The 21,005-nt window shown below is 38.0% G+C and overlaps 1 protein-coding gene across 1 annotated transcript in view; it reads left to right on the top strand.

The window, feature by feature from the left end:
• Window positions 1–21,005, top strand: part of LOC127952051 (dentin sialophosphoprotein-like) — a 53,507-nt gene that overhangs the window by 10,525 nt on the left and 21,977 nt on the right. Inside the window, exons 3-6 of the mRNA XM_052550310.1 lie at window positions 2,499–2,633; window positions 2,722–2,752; window positions 3,007–3,054; window positions 3,182–3,269. Of these exons, the coding sequence (XP_052406270.1) occupies window positions 2,499–2,633; window positions 2,722–2,752; window positions 3,007–3,054; window positions 3,182–3,269 (302 nt within the window). The remainder of the gene's footprint in view (window positions 1–2,498; window positions 2,634–2,721; window positions 2,753–3,006; window positions 3,055–3,181; window positions 3,270–21,005) is intronic.

The following is a 21,005-nucleotide window of genomic DNA, read 5'->3' as shown; positions in this document are numbered from 1 at the left end:
ATACGTGTTTCTCTTTAGATATTATAAATCCTTTCACATATTGAGATTATGTTTTGAATGCATTTTTTTCTTCTTCTAGAAACCATCTTCATGTGCTCAGTTTCAGTAAAGATGGTGACAGGACTTGAAACACTTCCTGGTAAGAAGAAACTGTATGTTACACCGTTTAAGTGATAAGAACCCGTTTAGATTGTCTTAATGTTTCATCATTAAAATTGAAATAATGCTCTGAAAGTGTTAATTTAGTTTCTCTGAATATTATTATAAACGATTCAGCCCTATTACAATGAGCTGAGAAATATATTAGTTATGTTTTACTGACAGATGTTTAGAGACATTTTTAGTTGTGTTCTTGATCTTGTGGAAGTTTGGTTTTACATCACTACTCCATATTTACTGATTTTTTAGAGATGTTATCTATCAGCTTCAGTCCAGATGATCCAGTGACCCGGATGCTCCTGATGGACAGAAACTCTTATGGGAAAACCTCATCAGGATTAACTTTACTGGGAGAAAATGGATTTATAATTAATCTGAAGTTTGTGAGGAAGAAATGTATGTTGATGACAAATTGAATTGATTCTTCTAAATGTGCATTTACTCGTCTCCGGGACCGAAGAAGAAGAAACTTAGATGTGCTCCTCCCACTTTGAAAAACATGCTGATCTGAGCGAGACTGAGTGACGGAGGAAGAGCACATCACACGAGAGAATACTCAAAATAATAATGCGCCGGGCGCAGCCTCCGTGTGCCGCATTTCATTTCCGGGTTCAGAAGTGGAAGATAGGCGCAGATGTTGTCATAAAGTACATGACATCACCACATTTCTCCTCGCCGCTTGCATAAATGTCTCGAGCAACACAGAGCTGCGACGGGAGTCCTGCTCTTACACTGACCAGAGGAGGAGAATTAAGGTATGGAGAACATTTTCAAAATAAGTTTGATCAGCTGACCGTGTAGCGGTGTTTTGTAGTTTAATGATTTTATGATTAGGACGGATCACGCTGTGCTTTTAAAGTCTTCTGGAGAGAGACAGAATCAGGTGCAGCAGGCACAAAATAAGAGAAATAAAAATTAAAGTTTTTTTTATTTAATATAATAAACGTATAACTGCTAAATGCGTGTTTTTATTATCGTCGTCGCTGTTTTAAAGACGATTCTTCAAGTGCATCAGTGTAGCTAAAACTGAACAACCGCGATATTTTTTATTTTTTTTGTTTGTTTATTTATTTGAACATGTAAATAAAATAAAAAATACAAATAAAAATGTATATATATACAGGCATGCATACATATACAATTAAAAAACAACCAAATTAAGTCATGTACTTCTCAGCACAATCTTTCCATATTATTGTAACCAATTCAAATGAGAAATTCTCATGTTCAAAAGGAGTAGGAAGAAGTTCATAACAAACTTTTCAGGTCCTACCCCATTAAACATTAGTTAGCCTAACTGGAATAAAAATGAAATCGAGAAACAAAGCTAACAAAGATTAAAAATAAATAAAAATAAACTGTTTATTAGTACAGGTTGAATGAATGTCTATAATTAAAGAGAAAAATGACATGTTTTTTAAGAGATGTCTGCTATTGTAAGCTGCTCATGCTTAAAGAAGGGGAGTGGTTACTGAGAGCGTCCTCCGTGTTCCTCGTGACGCGCCGGGGAAAATGAACACATGTGTGGCATTAGTAATTAGAGGGGAGCATTATAAAAGTGTGATGTATTGGTTGTTGCGGGAGGGTTTTTCGGGTTGTTGCTGCTGAGTTCCTTGCCAAAGCTGCCGTTCCGGGACGTGGGTTTAAGATTGTTGTGCGAATCGATCGGGAGGGATGTTTTGCTGGGGTTTTCCCCGTTTACATGAATATATTTAATGCATGTATTTACTAAATACTTAAACCTTGTGCTGAGTATATACTGTTGGTTGTTACTTTATTATTCTTGATGCTAACTTTGTTGAACTCATTCATTGCCTCTTAATTCAATTGAACCTGTCATGACCGCATTAACCTGCTGCCCCCTTGGTTTTAATATTATGATTGTAAATTAATAAAACTATAGCAATAGCTATGTGACAGTAGCCCTCTGGAACTATAATTTAAATCTCTTACATATTACATTTTCTCCACTGTAACTCAAATTATACATATTCAGATAGAATGAAATGTGAATTATTTAATGTAATGCATTTTCCTTGAGTTCTTAGTGCTTTAAATGCACATTGTTACATCCTTGTCAAATAGTTAAAGGTTTAATATTTGTTCTATAAAAACTCTTATATTTCCAGCACTGAATCATGGTCATCATCAACGTGACGTGTGCAGAGATTCAGACTCCAGTGGGGTTTGTGTTTGTGATTCTGTCTGTTATAATGAATCAAACTAATAATCCTGACTGTGAGCAGAGCTGGTATCTACAGGTGAGAGAGTTTCTGAACTCAGACTACATCATTATTCACTCAGATATGTTACTTACGGTTCTGTTCTGATTTGTTCAGGATGATCGTCTGATAGCAGATCCATCAGATCCTCAGAAACTGATTGCTCCTGTGGTTTCTGTCTCTTCTGATCGTCTCGTCACGTCTCACTGCGTGAATCTGAAGCATGAGATCATCTGTGATTCTGCTGATGGAGTAAATCAACTCAACCTCTCTCTGCATTCATCTGTTTTCATATTTAATCCATCATTAACATTATAAATGCTGCTTTCTCTCGTTTCAGTCTCATTCCAGTCATAAGATCATCTTCAGAGGTGAGAGAAACACTTCAACTATCATGATGATGATGATGAAGGACAGATGATGATCTTTAAAGGCACAGCTCACACAGAAATCTCCTCATGATGTTCCTCACCTGTATCCTGTTTCTTCTTCTGTAATTATTGCACATTTCCCTGATCCAGCCCCAGACAGCAGCAGTGTCTGCACTGATCTCACACAGATCTGGACCGACACCATGCTGCTGTCTGGTTTCCACTGAATCTTGTGTGAATCTTGTGTTTTTCAGTGAGGAATGAGACCAGCATCAGTGAATCGACTCAAACTCCAGAATCACGTGAGTTCAGCTGACTGATAATCATCTCAAATCAACACACATTCTCAACCCAAAGACACTCTGGCTTTTACTGATTCAGCGGATCAGATGCTTTTAATGTGGTGTTTATCATTTGATTGCTGTTTAGATCAGCTGTTGTGGCTTCTTGCTGTTTTTATCATCGTTCTTTTCATCGTGTTCTTGATCCGTTTCTTGCTGCGGAGAAGAAAACTCAGGTGAGTGATGATTGATTTATTATGCTTGTTAAAAACAGAAGATCATGCGTTTTGACTGCAACTATCTTAACATCTCTCTGAATGAATAGAGAATACTTTGATGAAGGTAATAGTATTTTATACTTCTGTTGTCAGACGTTTTTGGAGGGAGGCACAAAACGTCTTTGAAAACGAAATCAAACTGAAAGTGAATCACATGATCATTTGTGAAACAGACTGATGTGTGAATCTGAATCTTTTTCTCTCAGGGATCCTCAATCTGGTGTCCAGATGAAGCTCAGATCAGATGAATCTGATTCTCTCAGAGATCCTCAATCTGGTGTCCAGATGATCTGATGATCCTCACTTACTTCAGTTCATCAGCTCCGTCTCCAGAGATTCACCACCAACCACTCAATCTTCATTCTCTGGTTTTTATAAAATAAATAATAAATAATAATAAATCTGTTTCTAACTCATTTATAGCCACATTTATATCATAAATCCACCGCTGTGTCTCCATTTGGAAATACTATGATTAGAATAATGAAAGTATCAAAGTGTACTTTGTATATATTGTGACAGATTAAACCTTTTAAATCGGTTGCAGTCAAACGTATATCAAATGCACCGTGGTCAGAATAAGTGATGACCGGAGACTGTTTAGTGCTGTTCTGTCCAACAAAGCAAGAACCAGCATTAGAAAACACAGCGTGCTTTGACCAAGAACTCCTCACATTTGATTTTAGAGACATGTAGATTCTACACAGTTTCCAGGGTTTAGCTTTTCATATAAAGCAGAGATACAGTGCTATACAGTATACTGTCATCAAGCTGTGTAAAGAGAAGCCATTGTAGACTGTCACTGATCCCAAATTATATGACAGAAAACAGTAACTCAATACAATGCATTACACTTTTGAGACACATAATCAATTAAAAGTAACTGTAGTCTGATCAGAGTATTTTCAAATGTCATATAATCTACAAATACTTATTTTTTCTACGTAATCCAGATTACAAGCAGTAAGCAGCTTCAAGAAATGACACAATAACAGTACTATGGTGCATCTTTTTAAGAGCAAGTATGAATAAAGTACATTTGGTCATCTTTATGACCATCCAAATCCATCCACATTGCATGTTATTCGGTGGTCTGAAACCACTTTATACATTTACTCATTTGGTAGTTTATTTGTCAGTTTATTCATTTGTCAAGTGTATATTATGGATATGGAGTCAATATGGCCGAGGCGGTTGTCTTTGTTTTTATGTTGTAGATGTCAGAGCTCTGGAAGTTTCTTTCATACAGTCATTGCATTTCATTGAGTCTTTCACGACTGCTGTGTAACTTGTGTAACTTGTGTAACTTGTCCGGAAGTGCCTTGAACAATGCTAAAGGAAAGTATTACTCCTCATATTCTGCTGGAGGGAAAAGGGTGAAACTATATCTGTAGTTGTATGATAAAAATAGAAATCATGCAGAAAGTCAGTTACTAGCTGTTTCTGAACATGATCAAGTGTAAGTTGTGGTTAAAGAGATTCTCAGTCATTTATGTAAATCTCATTATTGTGTAATAGGCTTGTACAGAGATTACATGCACTTGTGAACTTGAGTGTTAGAAAACGGTAAGAATGAGCAGCAAAAGATAACAACTACAACTGTCATAATTTACACACAACCACTCAAGACTGTTCACACTTGTTTCTAAATGATGTGTTCAAAGCAAGTTCAGATCGAGCAGATGCACTGAATGATTGAGAAGCAACGGCTGAAAATCCACAGAGAAAGAGAAAGAGGAAGTCTGGATCCGTCAGAGCAGGAGGTTTTCTCCACGCATCAATAGTCCTCAGGTCAGACTCTCATACTGTTCAAGTGATGAATAATGACATCACATACAAAATTCTGAACTATATTTGCAGTACATTCAGTGAACTATTCACCTTATAGTAGCGATTACTATACTTTAATGTAATTGCTCATTTTGTTGTAGCCAGTAATTACTGTACATGCTCTGGATGCTGTTGTCTGCATTGTTTCAAAACATAGTTTTAACTGCGGGTCAGATTTATATCACATCTCAAAAAAGCCTCGGACAGGACTTCAGCTGCTAATGAAACACTGGGGTCTCAAACCAAACGATAGGGCTTTCATAAAAAGTGTCGAAATCCCCATAAACCTGTGTCTATGTAAAGCATCAGAGAGGCTTCCTCTCATTGGTCGCCTCCGCCTCGTGCTTGTGTTTGGCTCCTCCCTCTTCTGGAGGGTTTCCCCGGAGTCTGTGCTTCACTCTGATGCTGCTGAAAATACTGTTTTTTTTATTGTATTTTATAATGTTTCAATATTTATTTACAGAATATTTATCAGATAAGTTGTAGGAGAAGCAGTTGGTCACTTCCACACTCTCAGAAAAAAAAGTACAAAACGGTACCTTTAAGGAACAAAAGCTTTTCACTGGGGTGGTACCCTCAAAGGTACATTATTGTACCTCGAGTCAGAGGAGCAAATTTGTACCTTACTTGTTTCGACCTTCTAAGGGCCAAAACTGTACCTTTGAGGATCAATAATGTACCTTAGACAAAGGTACAATAAAGTACCTCTGGAAAAAGGTACAATTTTGTCCCATTAAGGTACCACCCCAGTGACAAAGCCATTTTGTACCTTTAGGTGGCAAAAAAGTTCCTTTTTATTCCTTAAGGAGTGAAAGAAAATAAAGGCAAACAACAACTAACTGAATTTTAGACATTTACTTTAGTCCTTAAAATGGAAAACAGTTTAATTCACAGATTCAATAATAATTCATCTCACAACCATACAATGTAACATCCCAAAATAAAATGCCACAACGTTTAGGATGTCATGTCTGATATAAAAAACATTAAAAATAATGAATTACATTTTTTAAGAAGCATTTCACTGACCAACTGAAAACTTACTGCCACTTCAAAAACAAAATGAACAGCAATATCAGTGAATAGGTGCATAGCAGGGAATAAATACAATGGACCCATTTATATTTTGCTTCTTTCAATTTCATGAACATCACTAATAAGAACAGCAATATTATCAAAGACCAAGCAAAACACTTTAGCACACCACACCAAAGTAAAGTCACTTAACGGATAAACTACACGACATTTGATGTGTTCTGGATTTAAAAAACACAAGCGTTGAGCTCATCCACAACGCTCTACAACCCTCCCAACACAGCTTAACATAAATGCCCCATACTAACAAACAGTTTATCATCGACACAGTATGTATCCAAAGCATGAAAATCCATCACCTCAAAAGGGTCAAGGACAGTCCAGTCCTGTTCATATTTCACCAAGTAGGCGTAATAGTGATGACAGAAAGAAAGAGGAATTAATAGTTTTCCACATAACGCCCAATCTGTGTGTATGTTTAGAACATATTTGACTTGAAAAAACAAAGGTATTTTTTCACAGTGCAAATGACCCACAACAAAGACATCTCCCACACAGTATTTAACACTGTTAATCACAACCTCTGTTACTCGGTTGAGTGTAATGTCCTGAAATTTGACATGTTTGTAATGCTCACTAACAGTTATGGAATGCCTAAGAGCTGAAGGAAGAGACTGTAACAGTGTGTTAACACTGCGTCCCATAACCCTCTCATACTCCCCAAACATATTAGTTGAGGAAAATTCCCAACACTGTCTAAACTGATGGCGGCTGCTTAAAGTTGATGTAACATTGATAAAGTTCCTTGAGGAACTAGCTACCTGTTTGAAATACTGATGTTTCCCTTCAAATCTCATGCACCACAAAGACCGTAAAGGACCGTAGGACAACATTAGACGAGAATAATGGATCAAGTAATGACATTTTGGAGTTATCACATTTCCAAATTCTTTTTCCATGCCACACAAAAACTCAGAAACTAATTGGTCAAGAAGAAGAAGGGACTCTTTTTTTACAACTGGTGCCATTACAATGTCAGCAATTTCACGACACAATAAATAGATCTGCCAGTAACTGCAGCCTTCAGGTACCCTGTGTGCCATCAAGAAAGGAAGTAGGCGGAATAAACACCACTTCTGTGAAGCAGATCCAACAACACTGGATCCATGTAAAATATTTTCTGAGAAAGCCACAGGCTTATTTGTTTATCATTTTGTCCAATGGACATCTTTCTTAGTTCATCATTTAGTTCTTGTATGGTTATATGTTTTTCTTGATGAGCTTTACATACAACAAGCCTCAATACCAACGGTGCTACACCCTCCAAGAAATCATGCATGACATCGGGAGGAAGAGATGTTGTGACGTCAAAGTAATCTAACTGGTCAAATATACATCCACCACGAACTCCATACATTCCTTTGTTTTCTGGATTTTGTTTTACACATTCTAAGGTATCTGTGTACATCAACATTTCTTAAAACAAAATCAGATTCACTGAAGTTCTTTTTCATCTCAGAGTGAGTAGCCATGCAGTATCTGCAGATTCGACCAGCACCAAAAGACATGGCAAATCCACCTATCATGTGAGATGACAGATTGTCTCCCAATATTGCAGCTACAGCTCCAAAAACATGCTTCTCCATGCCATTAACACTGATATTAAGTCCCTCTGATGACAGTTTCTTAAGGTCATCAAGTAATGGCTTCAAAATTACATCTAAACCAAACTTTTTTACATGAACGTAACGGACAAGCAAAGCAAGATGGATATGTTTTAACTGTGAGCAGTTCTTTGAACCTACGTTTCCAACAGTGTAGTAGAATGCACAAAGTTTGTGCTTGTTGCGTTTAGAACCCAGCGGATTACACACCTCGAATTCATCCTCATATAGGTGTAACCTTAGAGCATCTGGATTATCTGCAAATACCTTGTGATTCCTGAAATAAAATCCATCTCTATAATCAGTTAGAACATGTTCATCTCTTTCACAGTTTCGCTCTCTCTGCATAGAATCCCAAACATCTTCATGAGAGCAGTATTTCTGAAGTACATCACAAATGGGTACATAAGAGTAGCTTCCAACTTTACGACCACTTGGGTCTCTCAGTGCATAGTCTACAGGTTCAGTCATTTCAAGGTTGGATTTGCAGTAGTTTTTCAACATATGCGGAGACCTAACAAGTTTTGATGCCTCTGAAAAAAAGTCAGAAGACTGTAGAACTTCATGAAGTTCAGGACAAGATTCCACATTGAAGCCATTTTTTTCAAGATGATATTTTAGAAATGCATCATAGTTTGCTTTAAAGAAGTCAAACAAAAAAATTTACGTCATCCAGTATTTCTTGTTGAACAGTCTGAGGAAGGTGGTTTTTTTCCCTCGATTTTAGAATAAAGCCAAAAAGATTCTCTCTAAACTGCACTAACAGTTCATTCATCTCAGGAGGTTCAGGAGGATTGACAGAATCACTGGGCCCCTGCTCCTCCTCGCCCACTACTGTTTCCTGGATATCATGGGCAGTGGCTCGTCTGGAATGTCTTAAATAAATGTCTTTATGCTTCCTGTAAATATGTCGTCAGAAGGACTCATATTTAGAAAATGTTGATTGACAGTTGTTAAGGCCACACGTTATGGTAAAATGTGGCTCATGTGCATGAACAAGTCCGATGTGCTGGATTAACTTCATCAATGTGAAGGCTCTTCGAGAGCATTTAGGACAGCTGAATGGTGTAGGCATTGTGGTTGTTGATCAAGCTAAAATGTTGATTACCCTGGTCACACTAACAGGTAGAGGCTTATCATCAACCTCAGACATTTTTAGAACATATCGCTGAATGAAAATCAGGGTGTTCTTCAGGTGAGATGTAAAAAAAAAAAAAATATATATATATATAAATAAATTACACACCTCGCCAAGTATGAAGAGAATGTCATTTTTCTCCCTGAACAGGATCGGCAACAGCAGGATTGCAGCTCTGAAATCAATCCCTGAAAATTAAGTAAAAAAAAAAAAGAAGTGTATTACGTGAATGTACATTGTATTTTGGTTAGTTAAACCTTATCTTGTCTGAAGACAAATAGAAAAGATATTAAGCTTAAATGGCTCCACAACACTAGGGGTGACCATGGCTGATCAGTCAGTCACTTACCAGGGACATCTTCGGTGAGGGCAGCCTCTCTTTCCTCCAAAGCCAGATCTGCAAGGGGAGATTTCCTTTGAGTCAAACTAAGCACTTTGGGTACTAGAACCTTAAAGCCATCTTCGAACCTTCGGCAGATATTCATTTCATCATGAAGCCAGCCCATTTCCTGAAATAGCTGCAACATGGAAACATGTCACAACATTGTCATAGGATTTTAAAATTTAAAAAAGACAGCCTTTAGTAATTTACTATGAACTCCCAACACAAATGTAAGGAAATAAATGTAGACAAACCCCGCATGGACTCTTAAGGAATGGATATTTGTTAATGGCTTCTTTGACAGTCATCCCATTGGCAATCTCTCGCCTTCTCCAAGCAAATGTCCTCATCATCCGTTCCTCCACAATTCGGGCATCTGGCTGTGTCTTCCGGTACTGGTCCTGCAGGACTTTCACATGGCTCGCTACTGAGGTATCATCCTCCCCAATAATATCCACCTTCTACGACAGAGAGGGATGACAAACATTTGCTTATTTGACAGTTGCTTTTCCCCTTTTTAAGGTTTATGAAAAATGAGCCCTTAATAATAATTTATTACATTTTATATAGCACTTTAACATAGCTACTTAAAGCACTTTACGGGGGGACTATTCTATTCCCTTCTGGGTTAAGGGGCTAACCATTGGGCCACACTGCTTGTGTGTAAAACATGTACACATAGATACACAGCAAACCAAAGAAGATGCTCTGACCTTTGATGCCTTGGCTCGTTTGCTTGTGTTTTCTTCCAGTTGTAAAGGCTTTTTGTGATGACCAAATTTCTGTTTCATTCTTCTCACCTCTTCATCATCTACCAGTGGCACCCGCTCATATTTGAACTTACGTTTGAGAGACATTTGCCAGGTATGCTATGTAAAAGAATATAAAATAGAACAATTAAATAAGCATACAAACCACTTGCAGAAAACTGAAAGCACTAGCATGAAAATACATGGTGGAAAACAATGTGTGCATCAAAATGCAGAGATGTAGTTAATATCTTGACTGGATTAGTACTCTAGGTATAATAAATAAAGGTTGGCAATTAATATTCTGTCAACTCACATAACCATTGCCTTCTTTGTCTTTTAAGAAAGGGTATTTCAAAATCAGGGCCTTACACACTTTCACATAGTCATCATTGGTCGGAAACCTGTAACAGCGATGCAAAACAAGGTGAGGAATGTAACATCAGACATAGTATTAATAACTCAAATGCCGTGATCCAGTTGGGTTGCAAAACTTACATTTTGATCAGGGCCATGGTTTCATACAATGTTCTTATGATTTTGTTGTGATCGGATCTCTCAATTTTACATGGCGGTTTTTGGTCCAACTTTGTCTGAACATCTCTGGGAAATTTTGGAATGATGAAAACTGGTGGGAAGGCTGATGATGGGATGGCATGACTATGATAAAATAAAACAATAGTCTTAAAATTTTGGCAAATGAACCACACTGTAACAATACAAGTTAAAGTCCTGTTACCTGTTACAGAGTAGATGTTACTTCAGTCAAAGTGTGCAAGTATCATCAGGAAAATGTAGTTAAAGTATTAAACCATTGAAGAAAGAGTAAAGGATCCAACCAGTTGTGTTGTGTTTAATGATCTCATCATCCCAGTTGGACTTGTAGCCGTTGTATTGTCGGCTAGTTTACTTTAGAATCAAACATCAGATTTTATAAACTACATGTAACTAGTAACTAAAGCTGTAACAGATGAATGTAGCGGAGTAACTAGTAATAAAGTAGTGGAGTAACTAAAGCAACTAGTAACTAAAGCTGGAACAGATGAATGTAGTGGAGTAAAAGTAGAAAGTGGCATGAAAAGAAAAGACTCAAGTAAAGTACCTCAACATTTGGTCTGAGGTACAGTACTGCAGTAAATGTACTTAGTTTCTACCCCTGCATTCAGACTACACAGACAGTGTAACATTATGCATAATGTTACACTAGATAAACTACCAGAGCCAGGTGAATTCAGATCCAGATAAAAAACTTCTTCAGTGGTAACCAGCTATATTATATTGCTATGAGATTATAGAGTTATTTTCCATGGTTCTACCGGTGCGACTTATAGTCCGAAAAATACGGTACTTAGGCCTAACATTATAATAATGACATAACATTACTGTTACCAGTACCTTGATTCCGCTGTAGCCTTCTCTGAATGTACCGGGACAGGCTCGAGGGTTAGTGTCACGGTTTCTTTCCACTGCTGAACAAATCGGTTGAATTTGGCTTGCTTCTTAAATGATCCTTCAAAGAGGCATGAAATCATCCTCTCTGTCAATCCATAGTCCACTGCTTCTCCGTCAACTTCATTATCTAGACAATAGAGAAAAGAAAAACAGCAATGTTAACCACCACTGTGGTAACAACATACAAAAATTTAAAAAGCCACATTATGTCAGACTGTAACGTTAGTGTAAGTCAATGGGGAAAAAATAGTTTTGATCCAGTTTTTTTCTCATATACAGAGGTAACTTATGGGCTTGCCGTTTGGTCCAGACTTTGAGAAGCTCTAATATCCATATAAAACACATTGAAAGTATTTAGGCATGGCTACCTCATTAGAGACGCTAGAAATACGTCTCTCTCACTCTCTCTCTCACACACACACACACACAGCCTCGAATATTAATATAATGTAAAGTTAGGCCTATCTTATTTTTTTTCAGGACAGCGGGGAATGTATTGAAAGAATGGAGTTACTGTGCGTTCACACCGCCGGCGTCGAGAGCGTCAAAGCGGCCGGAAGTCATTCATTTTCAATGTAATGCTGTGTTCACACCAAACGCGAATAGAGCGTCTGGCGCGAATGATTTCAATGTTAAGTCAATGCAAAGGCGCGTTTACGTAAAACAACTACATTCTCGCCTGAAATACTTTTAAAACTACATTGCAAGACACAGTAACAGTAATATTTTGAAAATTATCCGACTAAAAATGGCGGTTGAAAATGCTGCGTGAACTCAGCTGGCAGAAGCCCCCCCATGACGTGAATTCGCGTCTGTTGTGAAGTTAATTCCACGCGTGAATGATCTCAAAATGGTCAAGCGGCAAACTAGACGTGCTAGACGCAAATTTGACGCTCTATTCGCGTTTGGTGTGAACACAACATAAGCCGGCGTCGAGCAGCGGCGAGGAGAGTTGAAATCAAGGCAACTTCATGGTAATGAGCTATGACGCGGTTGGGCAGCAACCAATCGGAACGTAGAAGTCCACCGCTTGAGAGGATTCCAGAGAACGCAGCTCCGACTACATTAGTTCCCAAGCAGAATAAAGGACAGGTTAATTATTGCTGTTTCGCATTTGTATTAATCTATTATGTGTCCCTGTTTGCGTACAGGGACAAAAAAAATTTTTTTTTTAAATGATACGTAGACCAAGGTGTCTGAGATTGTTCATTTTAAGTAAAGGATCCTAATATTTCGTCCACAACAATAGTTAATGATGTTAACTTATAACGTTACTCTCCTTGTGGTTAGACTGAACGAGATCAACAAGCTTGTTTGCTTTGCGGCCGCTTTAAATACAAAATAAGCATTCTATCTACGTCAGAGCGTCTGAACGCTCACAAATTTCTCTGCAGCGTCGTGAACAGAGTGGCAAGAGCGATTTTTGACGCTCTCGACGCCGGCGGTGTGAACGCACAGTTAGCGTTAACGTAACGTTAACGTTACATGGTTTTACGAAGATGTTCTAAGACCGTTTGACAACAAAATAACGACTAAATCATACTTTCACAACCCTCACTGGCTATCGATAGTCACATTCTGTCCAAATGGCTTTGCTTTAGCATTAAAATATTCCAGAACAAGAGGCGGCAAAAAGTTTTTTTTTTTTTTATCGTTCTCCTCTGACGCAGTCCAGCTAACGTTAGCTCACATAAGTCAGAACAAGACTTTTCGGCGGCAAAAACGCTTCTCATCCAACTCTGACGCAGTAGTTTTATAGCTAAGCTATAATAATGGGAAAAAAAAAAAAAAAAAAAAAAAAGTATTTGTCGTCCATTAGTCTTTTGTTCTGAAATATTTTAATATTTCATTAATATTTCGCATTACCGTTTACTTTTCGGCGGCAGAGTTGGATGAGAAGCATTTTTGCCGCCGAAAAGTTAACGTTAGCTCGATGGTAAACTGTAGCCAAGATAGTACTGCTAACGTTACTTATAATAATGATGTTTTAACTAACGTTAACTAGTTAACGTTAATAATGGAAATCGTCAATGTGAGTCTAGCTAGCTAATGTTGACAGAGTATGAACTTGGCTAGCGCTAACATTAACAGTAAAAGTTAACTTCCAACTTTGAATTAACACCACAAACACTGATTAAAAATTCAAATACTTTACCTTTGAATTTATTTCTCTCCTCTTCAGTGACCTCTATCCCAAAATTAAATAGCTCCGTGATTAAATCCTCCGTGGATAAATGTCGAAGCGCCATCCTCCCACCTCTGATCGATGACAGAGACTGACGGTTGGATGGATCACTGTCGATTCACTCATGTATCCTTCCGCGCTGCAATATTTATGCTTCCGCCGAGTCAAACTCTGGTTAGCCAGAGATCCAGCTAGATCCTTTCAATAGAACACAACTTAAATCGTTAACAATTATTTGTCTGTTTTATTCTAATATAAATAGGGTAGAGGGTTTGAAAATCAAATTCTTCAATACTGTTTTTGAATATAAATGATTACATAATCCTCATTAACATGATTAAAAATGATTCAAGGGACACTTCACAAAACAAAAAAAAACATTCTGATTTGTTTTGCCCATATCTCAAAACTTTGTAACTCGTTTTTATTAAATAAGTCAGTCTCTTTTTCCCATATTACAATTAACATTATCGTTTAGTTACGTTTTAGTTCTAGTTCCAGCAGTATAGTTGCAAACATGCTGAGAGAATAGTTTATAAGAGTCACGTTCATTCTGCATGTCCATTGTAGGAAATCACTGTTTTACATTGAATCATTATAATATAATACTTAGGTAAATAGGCTGATGATTTAGTTTATTCGCTTGCGGTTGCGGTCTGCTGTCGGAGACGCTGGTTCGAATCCCGCTCGCTGCAACAGAGTGTTTTTAAATTTATGATCATTTTTAATAACAACTATGAGTATTTTATTCTTTCATGAACTGATTAAGTCAGAAAACGAGTCTGTTGTGGAATGGGTCTCTATGGAGAAATATTTTATTTGCCGTCGACCGTCAATAGAAAGCACTTCTGAATGTGAATCCATTTTTTATTTTATTTTTTAGATTATTGTTTGTCTAAAAGTCAAAACTTTTAAATATATTTTAAGTTATGGAACTGATGCTCACATTTTCGTCATTTTAAATTTACATCAATACACCGTTTCCACGTGTTTCTTCTTTCTAATTAAACACGTCTTATGCAATATAATTCAGTATTTTGCTCTGTGACTTTAAACAGCTTTTTCTGAGCTAAAACATGCGAAACATCAGTGTGAGGTGTGGAGAGATTGAGACTGACGGCGTGTTTGAGTTCAAACTTCCCTCTGATTCACTCAATCACACACTCGGAGACTGTGAGCAGAGCTGGTATCTACAGGTGAAAGAGTTTCTGAACTCAGACTGCTTCATTACACACACACACACACAAACACACACACACACTCATGATCTGATGTGTCTGATTTGTTCAGGACGGGCGTCTGATAGCAGATCCATCAGATCCTCAAACACTGTTTGATCCTGTGACGGCTGTAAAATCTGATCGTCTCGTCACGTCTCACTGTGTGAATCTGAATCATGAGATCATCTGTGATTCTGTTAGAGTAAATCAACTCAATCTCTATCTGCATTCATCTGTTTTCATATTTAATCCTTCATTAACATTATAAACTCTCTAATGCTTCTTTCTATCATTTCAGCATCATTTCAGACAGAAGACCAGGTTCAGAGGTGAGAGAAACACTTCAGTAAACTCTGTGTTGAACTGAATCTAGTGTGAATCTTCAAGTGAATCATGATGATTGTGAATCTGTTTTTCAGTGAGGAATGAAACTGCAGTGACTCCAAACTCAGGTGAGTTTCAGCTGATAAACGTCTGATTATTCACAGATCTGATTCACACTCACTCTTTTCTCTCATATTGACTCATATTTATCTTCACTGTGTGTTTGTAAAGATGATCTGAATGAAGCATCTCTCCAGCACTCAGGTACAACATTCAGAGCATTAAACCTCTTTCTAATTTTGATTAATCATTATCGATCATCTGATGTGATATTTGATCACTTGTTTAGATCAGCTGTGGTGGCTTCTGGCTGTTTCCATCATCATTGTTCTGCTATTTCTCTGTTTCTTGCTGCGTAAAAGCATCTTCAGGTGAGAGTGTCATCATCAATCCCCTAGGATTGATGAAGGACACTGACACTGATGAAGGTCAGATCTGATGATCCTCATGCAGCGCAGGAATCTGAGCAGTTCAACGCTCCTGAGATTGAGGTTTAATCAACATCATGTCTGCTCAAAGCTGATTTCCAGAACCTTCACCGTCTCTGTTCCTCTCTGTTCAAACCATCACGACTGATGCTGAACACATCTGAACCAGTTCACACCATGAAACACCAAGACCCTCACCACAGACAACTGTTCTGTGTTTCTTCTGCTCGCTTTCTTTGATCTGGCTTTGAAATCAACCTGTCAGTTTAAAGGGGGGGTGAAATGCTCATTTTCACTCAATCTCCTGTTAATCTTGAGTAACTATAGAGTAGTACTGCATCCTTCATAACTCCAAAAAGTCTTTAGTTTTACTATATTCATAAGAGAAAGATAGTCTGTTTCTGATTTTTCCCGGAAAAACACGACCGGCTGGAGGCGTGACGTGTGGGCGGAGCTAAAGAATCACGAGCGCCAGTAAGCTTTTGCGTTGAGAGTGTGGTGTATTTTGCCAGTTCTCCAAAGAATCGAACTCACTCAGGGATTTTTCTCTCAGAAGAAAATACTTTATTTTAAGCAAAACAAAGCCGAGAGCTCGTTGCAAGGAGATCTCCCGAAATGCTAGGTTGCATCTCATTATATACCCTATACAGGGCGTTTCCAAATAGTCAAACTTTTCCTTATGCTTGCAATTTTGATCCCTCCCTAGGGAGGAGAGGCCCCCTTGCTTGATTTACATTGATTATTCTGGATTGATTAGAATCTTACTAATAAAAATCTTCCACAAGAGCATGTGGAAGCTATGACATTATCGTGAGGGAAAAACCATCATCCAAAACAAACCATGGCTAACAGTCAGATTCAGCGTATATTTATGATCCAGAATCAGATCCAGAGGCTGAAATTTAACAAGAGCAGCATCAGCAAAGGCGTCTCTATGTGGTATGTACTGAAACTGTATATATTTGCTTAGCGGTTTTGGGAAATGACTAAGTTCCACTTTGTCTTTTTTTTTTTTTTTTTTTTTTAAGCTGTACATGTGGAAAGTGCAGTTTGATGACAACATCGCATGTTGTTTACTTGATGTGCTTACGCGCTGATAGCTAAGTTAACAACGCAGAGATATTTGAAGCAGTTTTACTCACCGCCTGCGGTTCCAACACACGATCGTGACCCTTTTTCGTTGGGACTGCATTATCCTTAAGAAATAAACGATATGCAAATCCGACGTCAAACTGGGCCTTGTTTGTAAAACAAGCATCTTCGAAATGCAGGGAACAAACAAAAACACTTGCACAACTCCGTTGATGCTCTGTAAAAATAAACTCCATCCACTGGTCCCTTAATGCTGTTTCTCTTTTGGTAATCCGTGCAGGGTTGTCTTGCCCTGGCAACCAAAAACACACTTCTTTTGTGACATTTGGCGACGCTCTCGCTCTGATCAGTGAAGTCTGTTGTGCTCTCAGTGCTCTGCTATACAGGAGCGCGCTCTTCCGGCAGAAGTGCCTCAGGACCCATATAAGGAAATTCCACTCCATCTAACGTCACACAGAGCCATACTCAAAAAAAACTTTCCCAAACTTGTGACAAACCGGAAGAGGTATTTTGGAACAGAAATACTTCTTCAAACAGTGTAAAAAACTCAGTATGCATGAAATAGCATTTCACCCCCCCCCCCACCTTTAAATTAAAAGTGAAATACAACTTATATATGGATACAACTTATCATTTTTAATGTTGTTTATTCACTAATTCGTTGTTTCCTTCTTTCTGTTTTTTGTTTTTTATTAAACTCTTGCTATTTTTAAACTGTGCATATTAGTTTTGATTTTAAATGATGGTTTACCCCCAAATTATAATTGTGGTTCAAACCTGTATGATTTACTTTCTTGTATAAAGAGCTACAACTCGTTCTTACATTTTAGCCATGAAAGGAATATTTGATAAAGGTCAATATTAATTTAAATTGTCCAAATCTAAGTTGTGGGACAACACCAGTTCTTAAGAATTCATTCATTATGTTAAGTACTGCTGGACACAAATGCTCAAAACAAGACTTATACAAACTGGGGACCAAGTATACAAGAAGACGATTTTATATCTGAAACAATGTAACAAGTGAGGCAACATTAGAAAACAGGACACACACAGAGAGACGTCTGCACAGTAGCAAGAGAGATATAGGACACTTCCCTAGTCATCTCAAAGGTTACAGCTGAGGGGAAACAGTTAATAGAAGCTAGAAATTGGTATTTCATAAGGTTTAAATATGGTTATTTCTCTTACACAAACACATTGCTTCACGTCAGAAGGCCTTTATTGACACCCCAGAGCTGTGTGAAGCACTTTCTATGATGGAGTTATGCACTTTATTTGCTTCACAATTTCAACTCCATTCACTACCATTATAAAGCTTGGTACATTTTAATATAACTCTGATTGTGTTCTTGCAGTTGAGTACATCATTGGGTATCCTTTTAATCTCTAGTAGACGTGAGCAGAAATCTCTTACAAGTAGCCCATTCTGTGTTTGAATTATTTTAACATTATTGTTATTATCCTTATTATTATTCACAAATATTCCACAGTTTGACATTTTAATGGCTTGAATGATTTTTTAAACGAAGTTTGCATCAGTCATCAGTCAAGTGTTTGTAATCAATCAAATTGTAATTCACGTTTGTAAATCTCCCGACTTCAGATCTAAAAGAAACCCGGCTATGTTTTATCAATCAATCAATCAATCACCTTTATTTATATAGTGCTTTAAACAAAATACATTGCGTCAAAGCACTGAACAACATTCATTTGGAAAACAGTGTCTCAATAATGCAAAATGATAGTTAAAGGCAGTTCATCATTGAATTCAGTGATGTCATCTCTGTTCAGTTAAATAGTGTCTGTGCATTTATTTGCAATCAAGTCAACGATATCGCTGTAGATGAAGTGACCCCAACTAAGCAAGCCAGAGGCGACAGCGGCAAGGAACCGAAACTCCATCGGTGACAGAATGGAGAAAAAAACCTTGGGAGAAACCAGGCTCAGTTGGGGTCAGTTCTCCTCTGACCAGACGAAACCAGTAGTTCAATTCCAGACTGCAGCAAAGTCAGATTGTGCAGAAGAATCATCTGTTTCCTGTGGTCTTGTCCTGGTGCTCCTCTGAGACAAGGTCTTTACAGGGGATCTGTATCTGGGGCTCTAGTTGTCCTGGTCTCCGCTGTCTTTCAGGGCAGTAGAGGTCCTTTCTAGGTGCTGATCCACCATCTGGTCTGGATACGAACTGGATCCGGGTGACTGCAGTGACCCTCTGATCTGGACACAGACTGGATCTGGTGGCCACGGTGACCTCGGAACAAGAGAGAAACAGACTAATATTAGCGTAGATGCCATTCTTCTAATGATGTAGAAATTACGGTGTTATGTGAAGTGTTCCGGTTCCAGTTTACCTAATTAATGCAGCCTAAAAATCCTTTAACGGATTTGGATATTAAAAGCATATTAGTATGTTATGTGTAAGCCAGGTTAAAGAGATGGGTCTTTAATCTAGATTTAAACTGCAAGAGTGTGTCTGCCTCCCGAACAATGTTATGTAGGTTATTCCAGAGTTTAGGCGCCAAATAGGAAAAGGATCTGCCACCCGCAGTTGATTTTGATATTCTAGGTATTATCAAATTGCCTGAGTTTTGAGAACGTAGCGGACCTAGAGGATTATAATGTAAAAGGAGCTCATTCAAATACTGAGGTGCTATGAAAGGCAGTTTTCATGAAAGGCAAAATTTGCTATATAGACCAAAAATACTATTTTATACTAGGCTGTATACAACTTCTTTGTTGGCTTGGGAGTGGAAGGTTGCAACTCGGTCTCAACACCAGATAGTTAAGATCCAGTCCTGAAAAATATCCAGTTTGTTTGGTATCTGAACAAATAGTCAGTAGGGTTGTCGATAACCAAAATCGATTAAAGGGGTAGTTCACCGAAAAATGAAAATTATGTCATTAATGACTCACTCTCATGTAGTTCCAAACCCGTAAGACCAGAAAGGTAAGAAAAGCATCACAGTAGTCCATGTGACATCAGAGGGTCTGTTAGAATATTTTGAAGCATCGAAAATACATTTTGGTCCAAAAATAGAAAAAACTACGACTTTATTCATAACTGTCTTCTCTTCCAGGTCTGAACGGAGGTCTAAGGGGTTTGGAACGACATGAGGGTGAGTCATTAATGACATAATTTTGATTTTGGGGTGAACTATCCCTTTAACATCAAGTCTTGTCTCTTGCCATCAAGCCTCCTACCAACCAAGAAGTTGACCGAGCATAGCCAGAAAAGAGACTAAGCAAGAGAGATAGTGTGATGATGATAAAAACGACCAGAGTTTATTGAAAAATCTTAGTTGTGTGTGTTTCAATCCTCACACTTCATCTGAGCAGCACACATCCAACTATAAACAACCCATAAACCTTGAGTTTGCGTAAACATTCCATCTTATCTCTTATTCATTCAGACAAAACAGTTAATGAAACCTAATCATAAGATTAAGCAAACAAACTAAACAAATTTTGCAGTGCAATGGTCTACTTTTCGTGTTATAGCAGGGTTTGTTTTTATGTCCGGTCACTTTTTTGTAGTTAATGTCAAATGTACAGTTTTTTTTTTTCTTTTCCTTTTTTCAGAGTTGATTGAAAGTAATGAGGAGAGAGAAGTGAGTGAATCTGAGAAGAAACCTTACAAGTGTTCACACTGTGACAAGAGATTCAGTCAGTCAGCAAATCTGAAAACACATGAGAGTATTCACACTGGCAAGAAACCTTACAAGTGTTCACACTGTGACAAGAGATTCAGTCAGTTATCAAATCTGAAAACACATGAGATGATCCACACTGGAGAGAAACCATTCACTTGTGATCAGTGCGGGAAGAATTTCTCATACTCATCAAACCTTAAGTTACACATGAACAACCAGTCTGTCTGCTTCCTGACCTGGGCCCCAGTTAGTCAAGTATAAACACTAAGACTATTTGCCATATTTCTAGACAGAAGAGTGGTGCCACCCCAGGAGGGATGAAGACCATCTCTTTTAAACAGGTCAGGTCTGCCCCAAAAGCTCGTCCAATTGTCTATGAAACCTATTTTATTCTGTGGGTTTTGACCCACGACTACGCTGCCTCACCGTCACCCAGTTGCCCTGCTGCAGGGGCTCTGCTGGAACCGGACAATGTACAGGAATCC

This window comes from Carassius gibelio, chromosome B3 (genome assembly GCF_023724105.1).
Source record: "Carassius gibelio isolate Cgi1373 ecotype wild population from Czech Republic chromosome B3, carGib1.2-hapl.c, whole genome shotgun sequence".
Classification (NCBI taxonomy): domain Eukaryota; kingdom Metazoa; phylum Chordata; class Actinopteri; order Cypriniformes; family Cyprinidae; genus Carassius; species Carassius gibelio.
Note: the sequence above shows the minus strand (reverse complement) of the source record. Positions and strands in the feature narration are given on the sequence as shown.